The sequence below is a fragment of the Mandrillus leucophaeus genome, unplaced genomic scaffold, assembly GCF_000951045.1.
Source record: "Mandrillus leucophaeus isolate KB7577 unplaced genomic scaffold, Mleu.le_1.0 Scaffold216, whole genome shotgun sequence".
Lineage (NCBI taxonomy): Eukaryota > Metazoa > Chordata > Mammalia > Primates > Cercopithecidae > Mandrillus > Mandrillus leucophaeus.
Genome location: NW_012102210.1, coordinates 764798 through 784310, shown reverse-complemented (window position 1 = coordinate 784310; position 19513 = coordinate 764798). Strand labels below are relative to the sequence as shown.

At 46.3% G+C, this 19513-nt stretch overlaps 1 protein-coding gene across 7 annotated transcripts in view; it reads right to left on the bottom strand.

Annotated features, from left to right (window-relative positions):
• Positions 1–6966, bottom strand: part of DYSF (dysferlin) — a 238535-nt gene extending 231569 nt beyond the window's left edge. For all 7 annotated transcript variants that reach the window (XM_011980655.1, XM_011980653.1, XM_011980659.1 and 4 more), the window contains exon 1: positions 6503–6966. In XM_011980655.1, coding sequence (XP_011836045.1) covers positions 6503–6590 — 88 coding nt within the window. In that variant the 5' untranslated portion in view covers positions 6591–6966. The remainder of the gene's footprint in view (positions 1–6502) is intronic.
• Between the last annotated feature and the right edge of the window lie 12547 nt (positions 6967–19513).

Here is a 19513-nt window from a genome sequence, read left to right as displayed (position 1 = left end):
GGAATTAAGTTCTAATGGAAAGTGTGGCTGAGACCTGACCTCCACTCCCCAATATATGGTCTCCCCTTCATCCACAGAAATTTTCCATAGCACTTTACTTGCGTACATGGTCACCCAAATAAAAACATTTCCCAACCTCCCTCATAGCTGAATGTAGCCAGGAGGCTAACTGACGACCAACAGAATATGAGCAGAAGGGCTGTATATAACCGCCTGGATGTGTCCTTAAAGGGAAGGGGCACGCCTCCCTGGCCCCCTTTCCCCTCTGGCAGGAATATAGACAGGGGCGTGCGCCATCATGAACCACGTTGTCAAAGGGAACTTCTGGGGATAACAGAGCAATGAAACAGGAGGAGCTGGGGTCCTGGACAGCCCATGGGTCAGAGTCTTACCAGCCAGGACTGTCTACATTCAACTATTATGTGAGTGGAGAGACCATCATGCTTATACCAGTGTGTGTTAGGGCTTGTTTACAAACAGCTAGGTCTGCATCCCACCTGAGGCTTCAGGTGACGGCAGCTCCTCGGGACCCCAGGCTACTCCAGCCCCACTGTAAAGGTGATAGGGCCGGCTTAGGAGACACAGCCTGGAAGGAAGGGCTTGAGGGGCCTGTTTGCAAACTGAGTTTCATGCTTATTGCAGTATTTCAGGGCTGACAGAGGTAAGGGGGACAGGGACTAAAGCGCTCCCACTCACTCCATCCTGTAGTCACTGATGACAGGTGCTGCCTGATGAGCCCAAGGGAGAGGACACTGACTGTCTTCTCTCCAGAGAGCCCAGGCCCAAGGTCTCCAGGACTGAATGAAATACTGTGTCTCAGAAGCAGTCACTGGTGTTCTTTGGGACACATCCAGCCTACAGACATGTTGTCTTTAATCAGTACAATGTTTTATAACAAAATTGTACCTTAAACATTAGAAGATTTTTCCATATACATCTGAATTTACAGCTTCTCTTGAAAAAAATCAGAGAAGGTGGCATCTGGGCCTAGATTTGCCACCTAACACTGACCATCTGGCACCTGTAAACCAGGTGTCCCCCCTCAGCTCACTCCCAGTAGGCATATATGATGTCCCCTCTGGCTTGATCTCAGTCCACCTGCCATGCTTCTGGAAGTGCGTGAGTTTGTGATCCCTGTCACTTATTTGTGGCCCTACCTTCCTGACCATCGAGGAAGGCATGCTTCTGATCCCCTCTTGCTGCTGGAGTTGGGCCAGTTCTCCTTCTCTGACCACATTCTCCTAATGTTAGCTGGTTCTTTGTGTTTCCCAAGACCTAAACATGCAGAGCCCAGGAGGCAAACAAACCTTGCCTCTCTGCTCAATGTCCTCGACCTTGAGAGGAACATTCTATATGAGTTAACAGGACTCCTTCAGGGCATATTTGCCAATGTCCAAAGGCTTCCAGAAGTATAGATGAGGCCTTCTTCCCTCTCCCTTCACATTCATTTAAGAATACGTGTCCGGTGGATATCCCAATCCACCAGCTAGAATTGACAGGGGACCTGTGTGTCCAGCAAGAGGGTAGAACCCACGTGCAGTCCTGGTTCTGGCTACAGCCATGATTAGGGCCTGTCAGGGGAGAAATCCATAGTGGAATCCATAGTGGAAACAGTCCTGGGCTTCTGTGCTGGGCTTCTGTCCTAGGCCACCCTTTCCTAGCGGTGTGACCTGAGGCATGTGATTGGACGTTTCAGTGTCTGTTTCCGCTTCTGTGTAATCAAGAGAATGAGGACATTTTGCAGTGGTGTTGGGAGGATTAAACAAAACACTAGCAACTCCAGCACAGCACACATCCACAATAGATGTGAATGCTCTGTCTGCTAACATCCCATGCTAGTGGACAAATCTGGAAAGAGACTAGTATGCAGGAAGTAGAGAAAGAAAGTGAGTTTGGCCTGGGGAGAGGGACTGAAGAGGTTTGTGGGCTACTGGGGTGTCACCAGAGGAATATTTGTTCCCGGAAAGAGAAAGTACCCCAGTGAGGGCCACTGCCAGCCATCAGGCAGGTGGCCAAATGCTTTCACCTCAGAAGGGACTGCTCTAGGAGGGGCAGCCAGAGAAGACAGGCCCAGTGTCCCTAGGGGCAGACAGATGGCCACCCACCACTCAGCCTGTTGTGTCCAGCCTGGCAGGACAGTGGATGGACAAACAAAGCTGAGGATAGACTTGACCAAGCAAAAAAGACATTGATGGATGTATACAATTATTTCTTAGAACATGTACAATATATGTTAATAATAATGATTATCATAATAAATTTATGTAAAATTATATGTAATAATAATTATTATAGTTAACATTTATTGCTTGCCTGGCTGTTCGAAGTGCTTTATATGGACTAACACACAAACTCTCCAGAATCATTCCTCCAAAGCAGGTACAAGCTATTGTTATCAACACTTTACAGATAAGGAAACTGACACAGAACGGTTAAGTAACTTGCCCAAAGCCACACAGCTGGAAAGTGGCAGACCTGGGATCCCGAGTTCAAGATGCAGACAGTCCTTCTCTCCCTCTTGTTCAATGCTGTTATCCCACTGGACTGTGACTCAGGCTGCCAGCTAGCCGCTCTTCTGAGCCCCCGCCCAACTTTTACTTTCTCCTAGACTGGCTAAGCTTGGGATCCACAGTTACACGACCTGGAAGTTCCAGAGCACCTGGAAGTTACACGACCCTGGAAGTTCCAGAGCACCTGCCACACCCACCACAGGTTGCCCACCTCAGTGCCACGTGACCATTGCTCTGGTCTTGGCTTATCAGAATCTAGGCAGCCACCATAGCCCTGTCAGAGCTGTGAGCTGGCCCGGAATGAGGGTACTGCCTGGAGGGAGTATCCTGCATCAACTGGTGACTGATTGGTCCCATCAGATATAGAGAGGGTGAAGCAGAGAACAAGGGCCCCTTGAGATAAGAAAGCATCTGCAAGACTGGAACATAAGGGCTGAGGATGTCTGTGCTTGGGTGAGCGAACAGCAGTAAGGACCATGCACGTGATGTGGCAGGATGAGAGAAGTCAAAGTGCAGACTGAGGGGGGCATCAGAGTCTCAGCCAGGCCTGGATTCAAGTCCTGTCCCTCCACCTTTTCTTGCTTGTCTTTGGTAAATCCAAGCTAAAGTCAGAGGTAGATAGTAGAGTGGTTAAATCTGGGGATATTGTGGGGGCTCAGGAGCCAGATACTTAGACTCGAATCATAACCCCACCACTTACCAGTGTATAACCTCAGGCAACTAAACCTCTTCATGTCTCAGTTTCCTCATCTGTAGAACAGGAGTGATGACAGTTGCTACCACACATGCTTGCTAAGGGGATTGAGGTGCATGTGTCTACATGTAAGTGCCTGGTACAAATTATAACTGGGTCATGATGTAGCTTATATTAACGTTCTAGTTAGAACAGTATCTGCCATAAAATAACCATGGTGTCAGTTAAACAGATCTCTTTCATAGGACTGTTGGTGGGATTTTAAAGAAACACCATCTGACAATGGTATGCTTTTGTGCTTGGCAAATGTCCATTCCCTCTCTTTGTGAGGAACACGCATTTGAAACCCCAGAATCCTCCATCTTTTGGTCAATTGTTTCACACTGTGCTCCTGCAGCCCTGCACTCCCCCTACTCTGACTCAGCCTCTTGCTGGGGACCCCAGGCACCGCCCTCCCTGGCTGGCTCAGGTCCGAGTGCCCTGGGTGTGGGCAGCACATGGTATGCTCTCCACAGCACTTTCTTATTCATGCGCCAAGGATGCTGAGAACAACAGAGGGCACTGATGAGGGGTTGGGGGTGGGGACGCTGTGGCCACTAGGTGACCTTGGCCAGGCTCCTGCACTTCTCTGGGCCAATATCCTCGTCTTTAAGGGGGGATAATATCCCTGCCCTTTGCCTCACAAAGCTTCTGTGAGCTTGAAATGAATGTCTACGTGCACAAAGGGGCTGAAAGTGTGACTACAGGGCATTACAATCATGTAACCAAAGGAGGGGCTTTATGGGACAACAGATGAAGAGCCTCGGAAGAGCAGACCCAACCCAGCTGGGGAGAAAAGGCTTCCCAGACTGGTGTTTTGCTTTGAGCTGCATCCCTGAGACCAAAGTCTTCTGTGTAATCATTCACCAAGCTGACCCTGCCAGGGAGAAGGAGAGTGAGCAGGCCTGAATGTCATGGGGAGGCCAAATTTGGACATGGGTTGGAGCTTGGCTAATGCAGGAAGTGAAATGTGGCCAGGGGCTGGGGGAGGGGAGGGACTGCATTCCCCAGGACGGCCTGGTGGTTTCAGTGATGACTAGGGGTGGGGGCTCCAGTCAGTCTCTTCCTAGGCTCAGGGGCTCATGACGGATTGGCACAGAAAATGTACTTCCTTTTCCCAAGGTGAGCTGTGTGCTCTGGGCCCTGGAAAGGGGGAGCCTACCCCGAAGAGTCAGGCAGCAGGCAAAAGGCAGGTGGGGGTGGGGAGAGGGTCCAGCCAGGGATGTGTAAATGGGAGGATGCAGGATGGGGGGAACTGCTCCACACACAGGCCCTTGGGGCTGAAATAACAAAAGCCACACCAGCGGCACTTCCTGTACTTCTGGGGTTAGAAAGTGCCTGCCATCTATTATTCATTCTTTCCTTTCTCCAACCACAGGTCTGAGCCTAGCCTGGGTGAGGGACCATGAGGTAGGAGCCTGGTGTATTGAGTGTATGGGGATGAAGAGGGGGCATGTGGTCAGGGAAGGTGGAAGAAAATCTGGTTCAGGCTGAGTAGAAGCCAGAGACAAAGCCCCTGACAGCAGGGGCTGCTGCAGCTGAGTGTACTTGTGTGCACCTGGGGAGGGCACCATTCACAAAGCCTACTCAGCCCCCAGGTTCGGGGGCTATAAATGGGAAAGAGGTGCTGGGGCAGGAGGAGGCTGCTTCACCCACAGAGTGCCTGTCCTCCCTCCCCTCCATTAAGGGGCTTTTTACAGTATGAATGGTGTCCCCTGGAGTTGTGCAACAGGAGCCCAGAGCCCTCAACCAGGCTACTAAACAGGGCCACTGACCTGACCTGCCCAGAGCTGAGGATGCAGAGAGGAAGCATGAAAGACTCCCATGTCCTCCCTGCTGGAAACACCTGGATAAAGCTCATTTCCAGAGGCCATGTGGGAAACTGATTGAGAGCAGGTCAAAGCAGCATGTTAGAAGAAAAAGCACAGCTGGAGTACCGCCACCACCCCTTTGGCCCCTGCTCTTGGGGCACACTACTTTCCAGGCCTCAGGACCATTCACCAACTCCTCCTTGAGCTCTGCTCTGGTCCAACAAATCCAGAAGCCCTGAATCTCACACCCGGGAGAGTGTACTCATGACATGACCCCCTGCACATGCTGAGCTGGACACAGGGCCTGTGCTTTCAGAGCTTCTATTCCTTGGAACATCACAGGTGTTCCAACGCTCCAGGCTGTGCATGTGCTTGGGATCATATGTGCAGATGGCATCTGTGAACAGGTGTATCCAGGAGCTTGTGGAACTGAAAGGGAATGTCTGTGCTGAATGGCCAGAAACCAACTAATGCTATGATTTCTGGAAGCCTGGGATGTAGTTAGAAGTCAGATCTCTGGGGAGAAGGGGAGTGGCAGGTAGTGGAGGCTGAGAGGAAAACCCGCAGGCTGGGTGGGAGGTTCACACTCTTTCCCCCTAGTTCTTCTCCCCCAGTATGGTTCCAAGCCCAAAGACCCAGCTGTGTAGATCCTAGCTCTGCTTGGTCCTGAAGGGTTCCTGGAGAGCAGACAGGGCCCATCCCTCAGCTCCTGGAGGAAAAGTCAAGTCATAACTCTATGAAGGTCCTCCTGTGGGAGGTCCCAATCTGATAGGGGAGTAGCTTTCCTGCTCAAGGAGGCCTCACTCTGATGACAGAAACCAGATATGAACCCACCTCCCTCCATCTACTGGTCCGTTGGGGGCAGGGGTTGGGGGCAGAGAAAGTCTCTAAAGGTTGGTGCTGTGACAGCTGTGCCCAGCTGCTAAATTTCCCCCATCCTGTAAAAGGGTAGGGTGCCTCCGCCTCCAGTGGCTGCCAGCCTGCCAGGCCAGCCTCTGAGAGAGAGCAAAGGGCCAGGAAAGCAGCCAGGCGCAGACCAGGGCGGGAAGAGAGCTGGGTTATAAATAGGCCTGGGACCAGGCCTTCGGGGAGAAGGAGGAGAGCCCTGCAGTACAGCGCTTCGCCGCCTGCAACGCGGAAAGACCTCGTTTCGGAGATCCCGAAAAGGTGAGAGGAGAGATGCTGGTCCCACTTTCCTGGCCTACCTCAGTGCCAACCCGGGCTGAGCTTCCAGGAGAAGCACCAGTCAGGCACATCTCTCCTTCCAGCCTCAGTTTCCCTCTGAGTCGCCCTCTGCAGACCTGTGTCGTTGCAACACTCAACGTCAGTCTGGCGGGGCCAGAAAGTCTCCTGTCTCTCAGCTCCAGGTGCTCTCCAAGGTTGAGAGCTGCGGCGTCACCTCCTCTACCCAACCCCGACCCCCGGCGGGGGCGGCCGGCCCCTCCTACCTGCAAACACCGCAGAGCAGTAAGCATCGCTGATGTCGGTGTCGGGTGTGTGGACGTTCTCAGCATAGAGGATGAAGACCCTCAGCATGCCTGGTGCGTGTAGGGCCCCGTGCGCCCAGGGCGCAAAGAGGGCTCGGAAAGGTCGGGAGGGCCGAGGCCCCGCTTGTGGGTCCCCTAGCTGGAGAGGGTTGGCTGGGCGAGGTCGGCTCGGATCTCTGGCTCCTGGCTCAGAGCTGTTGCTCTTAAAGGGGAACGGGCCACCCCCGGCTGCTCCAGTGGGCTAGGCTGGGTACCCACCCACGCTGGGCTCACCACGCTTGTCAGTCGGCGTTCCGAGAACAGGGGCTTCTGCTCATCTTCCACCCCCGCCGCCCTTCCCCAGCTCCGACGAGCTGTAATCTAATGCTCCGGCTGCGGAGTCTCCCAATGACACGGCATTTTGCACCTGGCTGGGCGGCGGCCGCGATGACCGGGGGCTGGACCAGGGCTCCGGGCGCCCGGCGTAGCCCAGATCTCGCTCTTGGACAGGAGAAGGGCTCGGCTCCTCCCCCGAGCTTCCACCCCTGGCTGAGCGCTGCGCCAAGTCGGTTGCCTCCTTCCGCCTCGGGGATTGGAGCAGTCTCTCCAGAACCCAACCCAACCGCCCGGGTAGGACGGGGGATCCTGGGGAGGCTCTTTCCGTAAGAGAAGCCTGGAGCTGAGAATTTCATTGACAAGCAAGGCAGCTGTCTTAAAAACTTTGTCCCCTTTTTCTGGCTTTGAAAGCAGCACATGCCATTTTAAAACAAAAAGCATAAAGAAAGAAATCTCTGGTTCTGAAAAAAATAGTATATGAACATTTGGGTATTTGGCAGCCCAGGCTTTCTCCTCTGAATGTATATACACATGTAAACTGCAGTATTTATTATGTATCTGAGTGTAGAATGCAGTCTGTGTCCCACGTTTTCATGTAACATCTTGCATCATTCAAAAATTATTCATAAAGAATATTTTCAGTAACTATATAATTGTCTGTCATATGAATGTACTAGATTCACAAACTTTCTCTTCTTTCACATTTAGGCTCTCCCCAGATTCTATTATAATAGTGAGAAAGAGAGTTTCTTTTTAATAAAAAAATAGATATAAACTCATCTTAGCCCCCCTCCCTCGCCGCCCAGTTCTTCAGATTAGATTCTAAGGTCATAGGATATGACTTTTTTTAGGTTCTAGTACCTATTGCTAAACTGCCTTCCTGCAGATATGTAGATCCACACTCCCGGCAGCCGTGACTCACCTTCTAAAGAGGGCCAGTTGGATGGGTGTGCAGCTGTCAGCAAAACTCCCACAGCAGCCCATGGGGGCAGCAGACACACCCAGGGCAGGATGGGCTGGCCGCTGACAGGTGGCTGATTTTTCCCCATAGGGAGATACCAGAAAAGAGCAACACTCCCCAAAAAGGTCTATAATTTCAAGGTTAGGGTAGCAAACATTTCCTGTGGTCACTCAGGGTCCTTCTGTAGTGATCTATGCCTTCTTTTCTTTGCATTTAGCACAATGTATGGTGGGGAGAGGAAGAGGAAGGGGGAAGCTGAAATTCAATCATTCATTTAATGGGAATGTATCAAGTTCTAAAATAAGTCAGGCCCTGTCCTGGGTGGGGGACACAGTGGTGGGCACAAGTGACACAGTCCATGTTATGGGCTGAATTAGGTTCCCTCAAAATTTCTGTGTGAAAGGCAACTCCAGTACCTTGGAATGTGATTCTACTTAGAGATAGAGCCTTTAAAGAGGTGAACAAGTTAAAGTGAGGTCATTAGGGTCATCCAATCTGACCAGTGCCCTTATAAAAAGAGGAAATTTAGATACAAAGACAAAGCAGGGATGCACGCACACAGAGAAAAGGCCATGGGAAGACACAGGGAAAAGGCGGCCATCTGCAAGCCAAGAAGAGAGGCCTCAGAAGAAACCAAGCCTGCTGACTACACCTTGATCTTGGACTTCCAGCCTCCAGAACTGTGAGAAATAAATTTCTGTTATTTAAGACCCCCAGTCTGCTGTACTTTGTTATGACAGCCCTAGCAAACGAGTAGAGTCCCTAACCTCAAAGAGCTTCCAGTTCAGTGAGTGAAACTGAGTTATGGAATAAACACGTCAGTCACATACCATTACAAATACGTAAGCGCCATAAAAGACAGAAAATGTGGGAGTGTGAGAACAGAGAGCAGGGAGTCCTCATCGAGTGCCCAGGACAATAAGAGCTATTTGAGATAAGATCTGAAGGCCAGCTAGGAGTTCACTGGGCAGGACTGAGGTGGGGGCAAGAAAGAGAGTATTCCAGAGAGAAAGAAGGAAGCGCTCTGTGTCAAGGTCATGGGAGGAGAGGAGTGTAGATTAAGGGGTTGTGGGATGGGGCAGGCAGGCTGGAGGGCACCATGCAGGGCGTGGGGGAAGCTTCCTGAGGCCTGCTAAGTCTAGAGGAGTGGCAGGATCTGATTTACGTCTCAAAAGCTCCCTTTGGCTGCCCTTGGAGAACACAGTGCAAGGGATCAGAGTGGAAGTGAAGAGTTAAAAGCTACAGCAGAGGGTCAGGGTGGAGAGTTTATGGTGACTTGGACCAAGGTTGTGAAAAGGGGGATGGCGCAAAGTAAGGCAAAGCTAGGAGGAAGAAAGGAAATTCTGCAAGAGCTGGTGAAGCAATCAAGTTTCCCACTACAGAACTTGGCCATTATGTGTTGCTGGAGAAAACAGCTTTGGCTTGGATGTGGTAATTGATTGATTGACTCATTCATTCATTCATTTACCAACATTTATTGGTACCTTCTCTGTGGCAAGCACTTTTCAGATTCAAGTTTTAGAGAAAGATACCAAGGAGGGAGTAAAATTTAATTGCTTTGGGAAGAAGGGCAGGAGGCCCTGTTGATGTAGGGAAAGCCCAAATTATGGTCTATTTTTGAAGAAGTACAGTTTGGCTCTATTCAGATGTATAAAGTAACATGAACCTGCTCTGTGGCAGAGCTAAAATTGGACCTAAGAAGTGGCTAGCTGCTTGCAAATATGGTGTGGCTACAGTGATTTGAAAAGAGCCAGTTTTCCTTACAGGTTAAACACCTTCCTCGCAACTTCACTACTTTATTCATACAGAAGGCTGTCTTCAAACTTTTTCTGTCTGTGCAGAAATAAACCTCTAGTGAGCATGTCTGCCCCCAACTTGTAGGACACATTTGGGGTATCTTCTCTATTTAAATGAACCACTTTCTCTGAGACTACCCAATCTGAATCAATCACATTATCTCCCAAAAATGTGGAATTGGGACTGAGAGAAGCTAGCTTCTGTGTGGCTGGAGCTGAGATGAATAAAATGGGAGGTTCAGAGGGGGCCCCGTGCATGGAGAAGTGGAGAAAGTTCCGCAGTCAGAGAAAAAGAGATCACATGTAGGGGGCGAGGTGGGGAAACCAAGACCCAGAAAGAGAGCCTTCTGGTTGTTGTTCCCGGCTCTCATTCCTTGAGTTTCCCTGCCTGTGAGTGCTGAGATACCTCTTGTCATGGATATTTGTCCTTTCTGGCTTCCAGCTTTTAATCTCCCTCTTCCTAAAACATCCTTTTCCCACCCTTCATGAGTGGTCTTGGTGGGCAGAAGTGCCTGCCTTTTTTCTGGAAGCTTCAGAGCTAGGGCCTCCCTCTCTGTGTCACTGGGCAGTGTGGCCCAGGCTCAGACAGTTGGATGCTCTCTCCCAAGACTTGAGACAAGTTCTTGAGCTTCAGGAAGTCAGACATGGCAGCTGCCATGTGACAGCAAATGACCAGGTATGGCGCCTGCTGTCCAAGTCCTGTCCATAACCAAAGCCAAGTTCTCCAACCTCCCTCCATTCTGTGAGCCCCCCAGAGCTCTTCTGAAATCCTCTCTTGTTTCAGATATCCAGGCTTGGCTGCTGTAGCTAGCAGCCAGGGATCCAGACCAACATGTCCAGTGTCTTTATAGTGAGTTGTTGCACATTTTACTTAGGGTAACTTGAAGCACAATTCTTTTTATTTTTTTTTAGAGACAGTCTCCTTCTGTCACCCAGGCTGGAGCACAGTGGCAAAACAGCTCACTGCAACCTCCAACTCCTGAGCATGAAGCACAGTTCTGTTTCTTGCTATAAAAGAACAAGTTCTTGTGGCCCTGGTGACACTTTGATCTTGAGTTTCTGGCCTGCCAAACTGTGATAATAAATTTGTTTTTAAGCCACCATGGTTGTGACAATTGGTTAGAGCAGCCACAGGAAACGAACACACCAAGGCTTTGTCAACACAACCAACCTGTTAAAGAGGGCTGGTTTTCAGGCCACTTTTACTACTTTACTGTTTCAGGACAGAAACAAAGGGGAGGGAGGTGGCTCTCCAATTTCACTGAGAAACTAAGGGACAAGTTTGATACTATTTTCCAACAGAAAATAGAAAAAACAAACAACAACAACAACAAAAAAAAAAACAGAAGAGATTTTTCACCAAAGAAGTAATGTGAACACACTACATTATTTCTATGTTCTCTGTCTTCTGCCAAAACCACAGATCCTTGCAAAGCTCGCTAAGAACCATAGACCCTGGTAACAGCCTGGTCATCTCATCTGCTTCCCCTAAGAAGAAAAACTCATGGTAGTCTCAGAGAGTTTCAATTTCCCAAGAATCTACCATAATAAACAGTAAACAATAAATAGAAACTATCTTCTGTTCAGGCATGGCTGCTGACACAATGGAAAGGAGTGAGCTCAGCATGAAGGTGCAGGGGTTTCTGAAAGCCCTCATTCCCCTTGTGCAGGGTGTGAAGAGCAGCCTATCTCCTGAGCTGCAAGAGCACAGCTCTGGGACTAATGTGAACAGGTCAGCCTGTGTGCACAGTTCTCCTTTTGGATTTAGTTCAGAGGGTGAGGAGTCTCTAGAGAGCATGAGGGAAAGCCTACACACACAGTGATTGTTAGAAGAGCCACTCTTTCTTCTTGAGCTGGGACATTCATCTCCTGCTTTTGGACATCACAGCTGAGCTCCTGGTGGCCACCCCACCTCCATTCCCAACGTGTGACCTTTTCTGATTCTCCAACACGCAAATGGCATATTGTAGGACTTCTTGGCTTCCATAATAGCATGAGTCAAATCCCGTAACAAATAGAGATTTATTTACTCTGTTTCTGCTTCATTTTACTCTCTCTGTACACATACACCTCCTATTGGTTGCTCCTCTGTAGAACCCTGATTAATACACACACAGAAGGCTTCTGAGAAGTGAGGGAGATCCAAACCTGAGAAGTGAGGGCAATAAGACTAAGGAACAGGAGTTCAACTTCTTCCCAAAGTAGGGTTATCTCATCTTCTGGAAGAGGCCACAACATCCCACAGGATGCAGCAATCCTAGCAAATGCGAGGAAACCTGTTCTGGCTCCAGCAGTGAGAAGAGTCAGGTGCTGGTGATGGCTGGTTCCTAGCTAGGGTACAAAATGAAGGCACGGGCAGAGCTGATGCAGGCAAAAAGAGCAGGTTTGAGTGTCCCTATTGCATGTCTCAGGGAAAAGAGGGGCCAGAAAGCTTTCTGCAGCTCACACCCCAAAGGACTCCTGTTGATTCATGGGAAGACATCACCAGAAAAGGCCTAAAGAACATCTTTAGGAGTTAAGAGGGCAACAAATGTCTCACTTTGTTTCCCTCTTGGCTGACAGCCAGGACTTTGGAAAAGGGGCACCAAGAGAAGTGAATATTTGACTTATTAGTGTTTTTTGTTGTTGTTGTTTTTTATAGAGACAGGGTTTCGCCACATTGCCCAGTCTGGTCTCGAACTCCTGGGCTCAAGCAATCCTGCCTCAGCTTCTCAAGTGCTGGGATTACAGATGTGAGCCACTGCGACTGGCCTAGTGTTTCTTAAAGTACTATGAATCTAAAGGTCTCCTCCATCAGAATCTTCTTGTAAAAAATGGAGACACCTGGGTCCCCCTCCACTCCCAGGCCTACTCAATCAAAATCTCTGGGAATGGCCCAGGAATCTGGCTTTTAAAAGTTCTCACTTATTCTTATGCAGACCAAAAACCAGGAACCACTGACTTAGGTTGTGTCAAAGAATAGACTTCAGCTCTTTGGATCATAACCTAAAATGCCAGATGAATACACTCTTGAATCTGGATGGAGTACATTTCACAATGATTGAGAAGACTGTCTGAAAATTGGCTTTAAGTGAAAAAAGGAGGACTCGGGAGGCAGGGGGAAAGACAGTGGAAAGGTAATCTTCAGCTAAAAACTGTAAGACCAGTAGGACAAGACAAGAACAATGACAGCAATGTAAAAAGATGACGCTAGAGTCAGACCACATGGATTCACATCTTAGCTTTCTTTACCTACTAGCCGTATGGCCTTGGGCAAGTGATCTTACCTTCCCGGCTTGGTTTCTTTATCTGTAAAATGAGAACTATAGAAATGCCTGCCTCATAAAAGAAATGCTTAACATACATTATGGTGTTAAATATTAGCTAATATTACTATTATTGGAATGTGTGACTAGTATTTTATAGGATTAAAACTTTAGAAATGAAGCCACAAATAATGTTTATGATCTCTGACATCTATAAAATGTTGGAATCATTTGAGGTTTTAACAACAGAGGTATTGAAAATGGTGAAAGATACTTCTTGTTCAAAGAAGAGTTACTACCAGGGGAAAGAGTTCTGCAGATCAAGAAGACATATGCCTGCATGGAAATCCTTACCAAGACTCATGCAAGAGAGTCTCTAGTTGAGGACAAGGAGAGATAATCTGAAGAGTATGATCAATGGAGGTGCATGGGCAAGCTGAGGTGGTGAGAGACTTCCACTCTCTGGACATTTGGGGAAGTTACATTAGCTCAAATATATGCATCTGGTAATGTCGACTTACTTTAGGGACAATTCCATCTCTAAGAAGATGAACTGAGAGAAGGGACCTCTTAGAACCTAATCCTGACGAACAAGGAAGAACTTGTTGGAGAAGCAGATGCAGCAGGAAACTTGGGGAGAATTATCTTTGGGATGAATGCTGCCAGAGCCATGTACGGGTTTCTAGGCCCAAACCCTGCTACTTTGGTGGGGCTCTGTCTTTCCATAACATGCCCTATTAACCAGGCTCTCCAAAACTCAGGGAGCCCACGTAATTCGTTGACACTAGCAAATCCCTGGCCTTCCTAACAGCTTTCTTTTTTACAGAGCCAGCTAAGGAACACTTCTTGAGGTTCTTCATTATTCAGCTTGAGAAAAACAGAACTGAGCTTTATAAACGTCCTGCTGAGACCACAGGATAAAGCAGGGTACAGTCTTTAATACTCAGCCAGTCCTTCACAGTAACTGTGCTCCCTTGCCCAAGCATTACCCAGTTGTCTGATCCAGAAATCAGATCCTGACATTTAAGAATACCTTCTCCTCCAAGGTGATCCCCTTTAAGCCTACAGCTTGGCTCTGAGGTCAATCTTTACCCATATTCAACCCTCCTCAGTGGTTTTAGGATGGGTACTTGTCAGAGCATCCTGAGTTTGTGCCATCCACCATATAATGGAGGGGAATGAGATTAAAAACAACAATCACCACACAAAGCTGCTACAGTCTCCACTTCTGTAGCTGGTGGCAAGGCCTATGTTGGTAATCTGAGTTAAATCTTTCCACTCATGTTTCTCTCACCCTCTGCCAGCATGAAGGCTAGGCAGACTGGAGTCCTTGGTGGGATTATCTTTACCGGATTGTCAGTTTTCCACTGACCAGGGCTATCGGGCAGGAGAGACCTAAGGGGCGCTCCCATGAATCTCCTGGGTTCTGAACAGTTCTTGTCCCCACTGTGTAGCAGCAATTCAATTTCTCCCTGGCAAACAGATCAATCATTCCCATTAGGCACAGTGATCCTTTTCCTATTCATTTACTGGCATGAGGAACTCCAAAAGGTGAGAGGGCAGTCTTGGCTCCCAATTCATTAGAGTCATGTTCTTATTTCTTGGTATATGAATTCCTCTCTTGGGCACTTGGGCTTCCAAAAACACTGAGGCCAAGATCACAGAGACGGGAACTAAAATCCTACAAGTGGGTCAGTAAGTCTAATAGGGAGAGGAGGCACTCTCACCTCAACTTCTTGGTTCCTAAACCTGTAAGTTCTAGCCATGGGAGAGACAGCAACATGTGTTGGCCTCTATTTTAAGGCACATGAAGTTTCCATAGGACAACAGCTACATTTCTTAGGATGCTGTATTGGGGGAACCCACTCCCAATATTTCAACATAGGTTCTATTTTCCCTAAATGTTGGCCAGATGAGACATAAAGAGTACAAAGAGAGGAATTAAACAGCTGGGTCTCCAGGGGTGACCTCACATATCAGTAGGACCATGATGCCCCCTGAGCCACAAAACCAGCAAGTTTTTATTAAGGATTTCAAAAGGGGGGGTGGGTGTATGAACAGGGAGTAGGTCACAAAGATCACATGCTTCAAAAGGCAAAAAAGAAGAACAAAGTCCACATGCTTCTGAGGCCAATAAAGATCGTAAGGCAAAAGGCAAAGCAAAGATCACAAGGTAAGGGCAAAATTAGAATTACTGATGAGGGTCTATGTTCGGCTATACACGTATTGTCTTGATAAGTATCTTACACAACAGAAAACAGGGTTCGAGAGCAGAGAACCGGTCTCTCAAATTCACCAGGGTGGTATTTCCCCACCCTAATAAGCCTGAGGGTACTGCAGGAGACCAGGGCGTATTTCAGTCCTTATCTCAACCACCTAAGAGAGGCACTCCCAGAGCGACCATTTATAGACCTCCCCCAGGAATGCAATTCTTTTCCTAGGGTCTTGATATTTAATATTCCTTGCTAGGAGAATTTAGTGATATCTCTCCTACTCGCACATCCATTTATAGGCTCTCTGCAAGAAGAAAAATATGGCTCTATTCTGCCCAGCCCCACAGGCAGTCAGCAGACCTTAAGGTTATCTTCCCTTGTTCCTTAAAATTGCTGTTATTCTGTTTGTTTTCAAGGTGCACTGATTTCATATTGTTCAAACACGCATGTTTTACAATCAGATTTCATATTGTTCAAGCATACATGTTCTACAATCAATTTGTACAATAGTGGTCCTGAGGTGACGTACATTCTCAGCTTACAAAGATAACAGGATTAAGAGATTAAAGACAGGCATAGGAAATTATGACTATTATTTGGGAACTGATAAATGTCCATGAAAACTTCACAATTTATGTTCAGAGACTGCAGTAAAGACAAGCATAAGAAATTATAAAAGCATTAATTTTAGGAACTGATAAATGTCCATGAAATCTTTACAATTTATGTTCCTCTGCTGCAGCTCCAGTCGGTCCCTCCGTTCAGGGTACCTGACTTCCTGCAACAATGCTGTCTCCAACTTGTGCCATAACCAGTCTTTAGCAGCTCATTCCATCTAACAAGCCAGCTGCTTCTGGGTGATGGACTGTATGGTAAAACTTCTCAAGTCTGCATGCATGGGCCCATTGCCCACATGCCCATTTACCAAAAAAAATGCATCTCCTTGTTAAAATGAAGTTGGATGGTATTCCATGGTGATGGAGAAGTCCATTCATAAATCTACAGTGTACCATCAGAAGCCCTGAGTTCAGGGAAGGCAAATCCATATCCATAGTATCTCCTGTGAGGTCAAAGCATTGTATCCTCCATGACAAAAGAGACTGAACATAGTCAGCCTGTTACCAGGTAGGTGGTAGAAGAATGTGTCATATCAGAGGCTCCTCACCCTTACCTGCTCTGTGATTCCAAGAGATGAGGGACTCCTTCAAAGCTACCATGGAGGCCTTCTGGTTCTCTGTGCCCTTTTTTTTTTTTTTTTTTTTGAGACGGAGTCTCGCGCTGTCGCCCGGGCTGGAGTGCAGTGGCTGGATCTCACCTCACTGCAAGCTCCACCTCCCGGGTTTACGCCATTTTCCTGCCTCAGCCTCCCAAGTAGCTGGGACTACAGGCGCCCACCACCTCGCCCGGCTATTTTTTTGTATTTTTTTAGTAAAGACAGGGTTTCACTGTGTTAGCCAGGATGGTCTCGATCTCCTGACCTCATGATCCGCCCGTCTCGGCCTCCCAAAGTGCTGGGATTACAGGCTTGAGCCACCGCGCCTGGCCCTCCGTGCCTGTCTTAACTGTATGCTCTTAACTTCTTATTTCTCTTATTCTCAAAATATGCTCAAGAGGGCTATAAGAAACAGGTGACCTCAGTTTTAATAATCATTTTTGTTGTCATAGTGACTTAAGTGCCTCAGACACTTCATCTCCCAATGCCTTTTCCTCTACCTGCACTTCACTCCATGATGCTATTGGCAATAATCTGAATAACTGTGAGGACACTGCACATCACCAATTACTATATCCCATTCACCCCTGACAAAGAGGTTATCAATGCACTCCTTGAATATATGACCAACCCAATCCCAGAATCCAATTAACTTTTTCTTTTGAAATAATTATAGATTCATAGGAGGTTGCAAAGTAGTATGCAGGGAAGCCCTGTGCTACCTATCTCCATCCCCCCCAAGGTTAACATCTTAAACAACTATAGTACAATATCGAAATCAACAGATAGCACTGGTACAATTCATAGAACTTCTTTAGATTTCACCAGTTACACATGCGCTAATTTTCGTGTATATGGCTCTATGTAATTTTGTCATGTGCAGCTTTGCATAATCACCACCATCATCAAGACAACTTCACTATCACAAGATTCCTTCCTAGTACCCTTCTATGATCCTCTCATTCCAAATACCTGGCATTAAGTAATCTGTTCTTCACCTTTGTTATTTTATGAATGATACATAAATGAAATCATGTGGCATTTATCATTTTGATATGAGCCTTTTTCACTCAACGTAATTTCTTTGAGGGTCAAGTTGCTGCATGCTATCAATACTGGCCAATAGCTTTCCTTAAAAACAAACAAAACCTGTTAAATAGTATTTTATGGTATGGATGTACCCACGGTTTGCTTAACCATTAACACATTGAAGGATATTTGGATAGTTTCCAGTTCGAAACTACTATGAATAAAGCTGCTATGAAGATTTATGTAAACATTCTTGTATACATTCTATGTGAAAATGGGTCATTTCCACGGGATAAATGTTCAAGTGTGTAAGTGCTTGGTCATATGGTTACTTGCCAGAGTGGCTGCACCATTTTATAATCTCATCAGCATTGTATGAGTGATCTAGTTTCAACTTCATCCTTTTCAGCACTTGGTGTTATCCTATTTTTCATGTTAGGCATCCTTATAGATGCGCAGTGTTATCTCATTGTGGTTTTAATTTATATCTCTCTAACAGCTACTGATATTTGACACTGTTTTCAGGTGTTGTGTATCTGTATATCCTCTTTAGTGAAATATCTCTTTTGCTGATTTTCTAATTGGATAATTTTTAAACGTTAAGTTTTGAGACTTTTTTATGTATTCCAGGTAAAAGTCTTTGTTGGATTTATGACTTGCAAATATTTCCTGTTAGTCTATAATTTGTCTTTCACAGAACAAAAATTTTGATGAAATCAGATTTATCCATTTTTCCTCTTATAAACTGTGCTTTTGATGTCAAGTCTAAGTACTCTTTGCCCAATCTTAGGTCCTAAAGAATTTCTCTTATTTTCTTTAAGTTTTATAGTGTTATGTTTTACCTTTAAACCTATGGTCCCTTGAGTTTTTATAACTTTAAATATATAATTTTGAGTTTTTTAGTTTTAATGTAAGGTGTGAGGTTTAGATCAAGGTACATTTTCAGCTGATGGATGTCTAATTGCTCCAGCATCATTTGTTGAAAAGGCTCTCCTCATCTGCTGAATTGCTTTTGCTTCTGTGTAAATAACTAGGTGTATTTGTGTAGATTTATTTCGAGGTTTTCTACGCCATTCTATCAATCTATGTCTCTTCTCTCTGCCAATACAGCACACTCTTGATTACAGGACCTGTGTAGTAAGCATCTGCATCAGAAAGAGATTCCTTCCGTTTTATTCTTCTTTTTCAAAACTGTTTTAGCTATTTGCATAATCTTTCCTTTTCCATATAATCTTTAGAGTAAGACTGTGCCTACAAAAAATTTTGATTGGATTTTGGTAGAAATTGCCTTAAACCAATAGAACAACTTAGGGAGAGGTAACATCGATATTGAGTCTTCCAATCCATGAACATGATAAATCACCTTATTCAGGTTTTCTTTAATTTCTTTCATCAGCCTTTTATAATTTTCATCATATAGATCCTACAAATGTTTTGATACATTTATACCTAAGTAATTTTCTTTGGTGCAAATGTAAATGTACTTCACTTGTTATTTTGGTTTCTACTTGTTTGCTGTCAGTACGCAGAAAACATAAATGACTGCTGTCTATTGATGTTGTGTCCTTCAACCTTACTCATTGATTCTAGAAGTTTTATTACACATTCCTTGAAGTTTTCTGGGTAGACAGTCAAGTATCTGCAAATAGAGACAGTTTCATTAAATTTCTCATCTACATGCCTTTTCTTTTTCTTGCCTAGAATTGCAGTGGCTGGAAAACTGCAGTACTAAGTTTGTTGCCTAACGATGGCAGGAATGAACATCCTTTCGTTGTTCCTAATCCTAGAGGGAACACACATTTTCAACATTAAGTATGATGCCAGATTTTGTTTCTGTAGATCCTCTTTATAAAACTGAGGAAGTTCCTTTGTTTATGATCTACTGAGAACGATGAGTAAGTGCTGATTTTCATATCAAATGCCTTTTCTAAATGAATTGATACACTCATTTTTTTCTTCTTTAGCCTATTGATACAGTGAATTAAACGGATTTTCCAGTATTGAACCAGTCGTGCATGCCTGAAATAAGTTCCTCATAAAATGTAATCCCAGCTACTCGGGAGGCTGAGGCAGGAGAATCACTTGAACCCAGGAGGCACAGGTTGCAGTAAGCTGAGATTGTGCCACTGTACTCCAGCCTAGGTAACAGAGTGAGACTCTGTCTCCAAAAAAAAAAAAAAAAAAAAAAGGGTGTTGGGGA